Source organism: Centruroides sculpturatus, unplaced genomic scaffold (assembly GCF_000671375.1).
Source record: "Centruroides sculpturatus isolate CEXI.00-Female unplaced genomic scaffold, Cexi_2.0 scaffold1185, whole genome shotgun sequence".
Taxonomy (NCBI): domain Eukaryota; kingdom Metazoa; phylum Arthropoda; class Arachnida; order Scorpiones; family Buthidae; genus Centruroides; species Centruroides sculpturatus.
This window is the reverse complement of record NW_019385931.1, coordinates 31,561-39,383: the sequence shown is the minus strand read 5'-3', so window position 1 is coordinate 39,383 and position 7,823 is coordinate 31,561. Positions and strand designations below refer to the sequence as shown.

The 7,823-nt window shown below is 30.8% G+C and overlaps 1 protein-coding gene across 1 annotated transcript in view; it reads left to right on the top strand.

The window, feature by feature from the left end:
• The window catches only part of LOC111612636 (DNA-binding protein HEXBP-like), a 64,182-nt gene extending 57,003 nt beyond the window's left edge, over positions 1-7,179 (top strand). Inside the window, exons 4-5 of the mRNA XM_023353874.1 lie at positions 1,758-1,915; positions 6,017-7,179. Coding sequence (XP_023209642.1) covers positions 1,758-1,915; positions 6,017-6,128 — 270 coding nt within the window. The 3' untranslated portion in view covers positions 6,129-7,179. The remainder of the gene's footprint in view (positions 1-1,757; positions 1,916-6,016) is intronic.
• Positions 7,180-7,823: the final 644 nt, after the last annotated feature.

The window sequence follows — 7,823 nt, the reverse complement described above, 5'->3', positions numbered from 1 at the left end:
CAGGCTGCGATATATAAATTCTCTTATCTTTGTTTTGAAAAAAGTTACTTCTGCTATGTTTAATTCTATATAAAACAATTCTGTTATGCTTGTTTTGAGAGAAATAGAACAGTTTCCAAGTTATAATATTAATCCAAACTCTCTCCATAATTAATCTGGCTATTATTGTGCTGTAATTAATAATTAGAAACTAAGTAATTTGGTATTGAAGGTAGTTGTTAGGCACCATCTCTTATCTAAATTAATAATTTTAATTATTAATTATAGCAACATAATAGCCTAATTAATTACAGTAAGAGTTTGCATTAGTATCAGTACATTGTGCTTTAGGATGTTGTTATATAATTACAATATTTCTGATAAATTACAGTCATCATTGTATGGAGGGGTAGTCCCAGAAGTACCCGACCTAACAAAGAAGACACAAAAAATTTGGTAAAACATATTTTTATTTTTCAACATAGTCTCCTTTTAGCTCAATACACTTTTCCCAACATTGTTCAATAGCTTCAATACCCTGTTTATAGTGAGAACTGTCGAGCTTCTCAAAATAGCCATCAACTGCAGACTCCACCGCTTCATTGTTGGCAAATCTTTAACACCGAGTTATTTTTTTCAAATTTGGAAATAGAAAATTCGAACCTTAACTCGTCGATTTTGGCCACCATGATAACGGATGTGTGAACTAGTGCGTTGTCTTGATGAAACAACACTTTCTTTTTCGCCAGATGTGGCCGTTTTTTCTTGATTTTATCACTCAAGCACTGCAGTAAGTTCCCATAATACTTGCCATTAATTGTTTTTCCTTTTTGAAAATAATCAATGAAAAGTATCCCATGTGCATCCCAAAAAAACTGACCCCATGACCTTGACAGCAAATGGAATTGTCTTCGCCTTTTTCGGAGCCAATTCTCAGTCATTTCAGTCCATTGTTTTGACTGTTTTTTCATCTCAGTGGGAAGTGATGGACTCATGTTTCATCCATGGTTATGAATCAATGCAAAAACTCTGCTTTATTGCTGTGAAACATTGCCAAACACTCGGTTGAAACATCCTCATGACTCTGTTTTTGTTTTATTGTGAGCAAACACAGCACCCATCTTGTGCACAGCTTTCTCATGTCCAAATTTTCAGTCAAAAGGCAATGTACAGCACTGTTTGAAATGCTTTCCATGTCTGCTAGCTCTCGCACTTTGAGTTGATGATCATCCAATACCATTTTGTGGATTTTCTTCACCATTTCTGGCATGGTCACCTCATTTGGTCAACCACTGCAATGTTTGTCTTGGCAGCTCATACGGCCACGTTTAAACTCTGCCACTGATTATTTTATTGTTGTAAATGAGGGAGCAGACTCTTCCAGAGTAGAATGTAGCTCAGCTTTGATATTGATTGGGCTGAGACCTTGCAAATGAAAGTATTGTATCTCATAATGATGATCAATTTTTTCCATGTTTACAAATTCACTGAGATCATTCACTATTGATGGCTGTCAAACAAATACTAAACAATGTAGCGTCTTCAAACTTAAGCTTTATAAGGTTGGTACTTTCGACCACAGTAATCTTTTTCAAGTAACTACTGCTATCTATACGTCAGATTGGGTACTTCTGGGATGACCCTTGTAATTATTAAATTATTTTAAGCTTTTGAATACTTAGTAAAATACTTCATAACCAGTAGTTCATATAATTGGAAATAATTGTTATGCTTTAATAAAAAACTTGTAATGTGTGTACTTTAAAATTTTGTTCCAGTGTTATGTTTGTGGAAAAATTGGCCACATATCTCGTGATTGTCCTGATGGAGATAAAGATGAGCGCAAATGTTACACATGTGGTGGATGTGGTCATATCAGTCGTGATTGTCCACAAGCTGGAAATACTGCTGAAGCTGATGATACAGTCTGTTATCGGTAAGTTATTTCTCAATTACTAATGCCTTTATAGTTGCATCAGTTCATAATAAAAGTTTAGTCATTGTCTATGATATAATACTTATATTTTTGAAATTGGAAATTTGATACTTTTTTGTTTTGGATTTGTAAATTTAACTTCATAAAAGTTTCAAATCTTAGTGTTTTTTCCAAGACTTGAGATAAGAAAAATTTGAAATTTCTGGGGAATTTTGTTCCAGGAATTCCCATTACGAAACCCTTACATTAATAAACAATTTTTAAAGCTGTATTACAGGAAATCCTTGTTAATTTCAACTCATAGTTCAAAAATCTCATTAGTTTGTAACTGTACTATTTTTTCCTGCCAGAAATATATAGATTTGCATGTGAAGGAATTTGGTTAGTTTGAAATATAGCTACTTTGAAATTTGAAGTGAAAAGTCTGTCTGAACTGTGATGTATGTGTGTTAACTTAACTCGTTCATTTAGAGTGAAGTGCCTCCATACTGTAAGAGAACAATAGACCAAGAACAACTCTAATCTGGTCAATATGGCTTTGCTTTTATAGTAACACATTTTCAGGCATCATCTTACTCATGGACTACCCTTTTTTCTCTTATCTCATAAAATATGACTGGGTTTTGGGGTTGCAAGATTGGGCTACAAGTAGCAGATTGTGCCCACCAATGATTGAGTGGATAAAACCACTAACACTGATAGTTGGTCATGAGTTTGTGCCCTACCAACAGGCTGGCCATGAGAAGGTTTCCAGTTCTCTTCACATTAGTAACAGCTTTGGGGGTCAATTTCCCTTAACCTATTCCATGTTGAAATTTTTCTCCGATGCATGTTGCTTCATGTTGAATTTTTATTGATGTTAAGTCTAATGAAAATTATGTGTTTTATAAAAAAAATAATTGTGGCTATTGTATTGTCCAAAATTATTTTTTATTTTGCATTAAAAAAATAGACATAGACATATTAAAAAGTGTAAAAACAAAAATAATTATATTTTGGAAGTTAGTTTTAATATAAAAATTATAACAACTAGCAACATCTAGTGTCAGAAATGTTGATGCAGAAATGAGATATGTCAGGTCCACTGGTCAAGGTCATGATATGTCAGGAAGACTGTGGGACAGTTAAGACTTCCTGGAAAGCATCTCCCTCATGGCAGATCATCCACGTGTTGCATTAATGTAATCAAATAAACTAAATTCAGTAGCAGATTAAGATATATGTACGGTTGTAGGTTGCTACATTTGGGTGACTTACTTTTTGGGCCACTTCAAAAATAATTAATACATTTCGAGGAATTCTGCTTTACTTTTTATGAAACCTATCTGGTAACTTGTGAGGTTTACCAGACACGTCCTGTTTATCTGCAGTTTATTTATATTATTACTATTAACAAAAATAGCATTCTGTATACATAGCCATTCCATTTGCTTTAGCATATTCCATTAGCATATTCCATTTGCTTAATAAGTTACATCAGTTACATGATATTTGGCATATTATTGTACAGAAATATGTAAATCTCGGATAATTTGAAATCCCAATTATTTCTTCCATTAAATTTTGAACTAACAAGGATATCCTGTATTTCATTTATTTTTGGAACACATCAAATAAGATATTTTTCAATAAATTGCATTGGTGTTTACACAAAATATACATTTCTTAATGGTTATGTTTAACATATCCAGTGGCTTTAAATCATCTTGCTAGTTTTCTCCTTTAATTTTATATTTCAGTAAAATTTAGTTTTGTTTTGCTTATATTATTAATANGATTCAGATTTATAAGAGTAAACTGCAGGAAGGCTGTTTGAATGTGAGGGATGCCGAAAGTCTTTCTTCTGCATGGAAGTTTATGGTTAAAAAATTTGCTAAGAACTTTAACCAGTTAAAATAGTAATTTTGTTAGAGGTGTTATGTTGTTTGTTAGTATCAGTATTTCTTAATACTTCTGTGTATATATTTTTTATTTTTTGTTATTCCGTTGGTCATTTAATTTTTTAATTTGAATTTTGTATTCTATTAATGGAATGCTTTAGTTCCAATTTCGTTCTAAACCTGAGAATGGCCTGTAAATCAGGCTGAAACGTATGTTTTTGAAATAAATATATTTCTTGGTAAGGATAAGGTGTTATTTGTCTGTATGGTGATTTGCTGAGTACTTTATCATAACTTTATATAATATATATTATATATTAATTTATAATTTATTTTCTCATATGGTGACTGTATAGTTAGAACAGGCATGGCCAACATATGGCCAGATCCGGCCTGTCTAATGAATTTATGTGGCCTGCGATAAATCTCTCAATATTAGCTACTGAAGTCCGACTAGTTCAATGAAAAGTTCTGACACCTGAAAAAAAAAGGTCAACAACTCACTGTGCATTTAGTTAACCCTCCATTACAAATCTCGTAAGTACAGCGTAGAGTGTTGATAAAGCATGATAATGTGAAAAATATATCTGTAATCTCTAATCTGATCTCACACCACCTCAAAATCTTCCTAGGGCCACGTCTAATTGTAAAAGTTCATAAAAATTGCAAACAATAGGAAAAAATGCTGTTTCTCCAATGTTACCAACTCTTTGATTCCATCTCATGAGCAGCAATGGAATGTCAGAATTCATGAGAAAACTAAAAACAATGATAAGCAATAGAAATAAATTTACATTAATTATTTATTAAAAATTTATTATTTGTTACTAGCTAAAGAATGACTGTGACATCACCCCACAACTGGCAAGAGAACTTCAGAATCCATGTAAAATTTAAATTTTACATACATCATCAAATTGTTCATAAGTTGAACATTCATAAGTAGGAAGCTCCTATATTTAAGTTATATAGTTCAATGTCAAGTGGTGATTGGAGATGATGATGATATGTAAAATGAGATAATAGTGTCATAAGAAACAGAACTGAAACAGAGAAATTGTCTTCAACTAATGATAGGGAATATTTAATATAAATTGTATTGAATAAAGTGCAGTTAATTCAACTTTTGTTATTTGGTAATGGTGTTCTAGTATTGTTAACACAAAATAAAAACTTTACATTGTATATGTATTTTATTTCATCATTTCCAATAAACAAGTACTTTCATTCTGTGAAACAAACTTTATTGAATTGTACTGCTATTAAACAACGTGAAAAAATGGCTATTAAGTTTTCAATATAAGGATTATTTCTTCATAAATTATAAATAGATTTGTAATATATCATTATTGTTGATAATGATCACATTCAGTTTATTGGAATGCTTTCTTTACTGTTATGTTGTTTTGCTCTTCAAGTTGATGGAAATCACTAAATATGATATTTTCATCCTAAAACATGTATTTATAATGCATTTTAAGTTTTATTTTAATTTTGTTGCTATTAAATAAATATTTAATATTAAGTTATATAAGTGAGTAATTATAATAATAATAATAATAATAACAATAACAACACTCATAACATTAAAAAAAGTCTTTGTTTACTTTTCATGCTGTATGTCTAGCTGTTAAAGTAGTTTTAAGATTTGCAATTGCATTCAGTTTTATTAGTATTAAATAGATATAAGTCTTCCTACTAACAGCCACTTGGCACTAGCTACACTTATCTATTCGTGGTGTCACTCAATTAGTGGTGTTTAAAGGGTCTAAAAGAAAACCTGAGTATAGCACACTCAGGTTTTCTTTTAGACCCTTTAGAGGACTATGGCCTTGCAGCCAAAAAAACTTCACACCAGCATCAAACATAGAGGGTACTGTAGCTTTATGTATGCCATTCACAGGGATCCTATCTTTCTGTACTGTATCTCCTTCCCCTCCCCTTTCCCTTACCCTCTTTTCTGCTAGCTAAACACTTCGTGTATGACCAATGTCTTTCTTGTATGTATGTATGAATATTGAGAGTCAACTGAACTGCTTTTTTATAAATTCAATTTTAAAAAATATTTGTTTCAGCAAAATTTCAAGGATAAATTATATTTTACAAAATTATTTTAATAGAATTAATAATATTAAGTATTAATTAAAAACTGGTTAGTAATAAAATTATTTTAAAGAACATCTATAGGAACTTTAAACTCATTTTTACCATTGTTTTACAGCTGTAATGAAAAGGGACACATTGCCCGTAATTGTCGTCCATCTCGCAGCAGTAAGTGCTATCAATGTGGAGAATTTGGTCATATTGCCCGTGAATGTGAACTGAAAGCTTAATCTTCCTTCTGCCCACGTCGCAGCCTATTAGAATGTGTTGGACCAAAGCACTGGAACGTCCATGTGCCACAGCCTGGGTTGGAAACCTTTCCTTGTGGGCAGTCAGCTGTGCGCCAAGGAAGTCCCGAATGTGTTTGATGCCGGTGAGCCGTTTCTTCATGTTGTCAATCAAATTTGTTATTCCTGCCAGTGTGGTGGGGACAGTCAAAGGGACGATGGGAGATTGTTGACTGATTTCCGTCAATGTACAGAAAATAATTATTTAAGGAAACGTTTATATACACAGGCTGCGTTTTCGAAAACTAAATAATATAAAATGACTGAATGGAAAAGTCCAATTCGTTACAGTAAAATAATCCGATATATATTTCTGGTAACGGTAATGAATACCGAATTTCAATTAATTATTTATGTCTAGATTATGAAAGGAGTCTTGGTGATGGTAAGAAATAGGTTAATTTGAGATTCTACTTCATTATAATTTAAAATCATAAAAATATCATTGCACATTTGACGGAACTTGTAGTAACATTGTTCCTTTGAAGTACAAAGACGGGTGTTGGCACTTGTGGGAATGGAAGTTGTCTTTGTTTTTCTCTCCTGAAGTAATTATTAGCCCTTTGAATAATGGAGAGGTAGATGTGCATAAAATTTTGATTTAGAAGTTGTTGTGAGAGAAAATTTGTACATATTTTTGCTATTATCCATTGAGAAAAATAATTGCAATCATTTTAATCTCTGCAGAAAATTTTTGTTTTACGAAGTAATTATGGGAAAAAGTAATAACAAATGATAGAAATTTGATTATAGTATATTATTTTGTTAATACAGGAAATTCTAATTGTTTGTTGACAGTGGCAGTTGTCATTTTAATGAAGTTTGAATGAAGGAGGCGCGACTTAAGAAATGTCAATTTAAAATTTTTACAAAAGTATAGTTTTAATTGAGTCATTAAAAGAATGCCATATAGCTGTTGGTGAACTAGATAATTTGTTTAGTCATTAAATGTTGTTAGTAGTACAAATATTTTTACATTTTCAATTTATAAAAATCAAATTAAAAATAATCTAAATTAGTTTTATGAATTCTAATGAAATGCAGTTAGTTTATGGTAAAAATGAATACATATTTTAGTGAATATTTCAACAAATTTTTGTTTTCTAAACCGCTTTTTGAAAGGAATGTCTTCCGTTATCATATTTGGATATACATTTATATATTTTTTTATATATATATTATTATTTCAGTTTGATCAAGTCATTTATTTTCCAAAAAAATAAAGAAAACAAATAAATTGGTGATTTGGAGAAAGTTCACATGTACAGTGACAAATAACAAATATGTTCTGCTTCCAAACTATCATAATTTGTATACACATAACCATCACATATAATCACTGTCCATGTGTTGGACTCAAATGTAAAGAAAAAGTATATATGTAAATTATGACTTCCGATATTTTAAAAGAAATTGGTTAATTAATTCGCTCACCGTTTAAAAAAATAATAATAATAATAATAAAAGTTTTTTATGAAACATTTGATGGTTTATGAAGTGAAGATCAAGTTAAAGAATTCACTTTGATTCAAATTGCTGTTCTCTTCTGTACATGTTAATTAATTGAAAATCTATTATATATAAATATATATACATATTTCAGTGTATTTTAACATAAGACCAATATTTACATTTGTT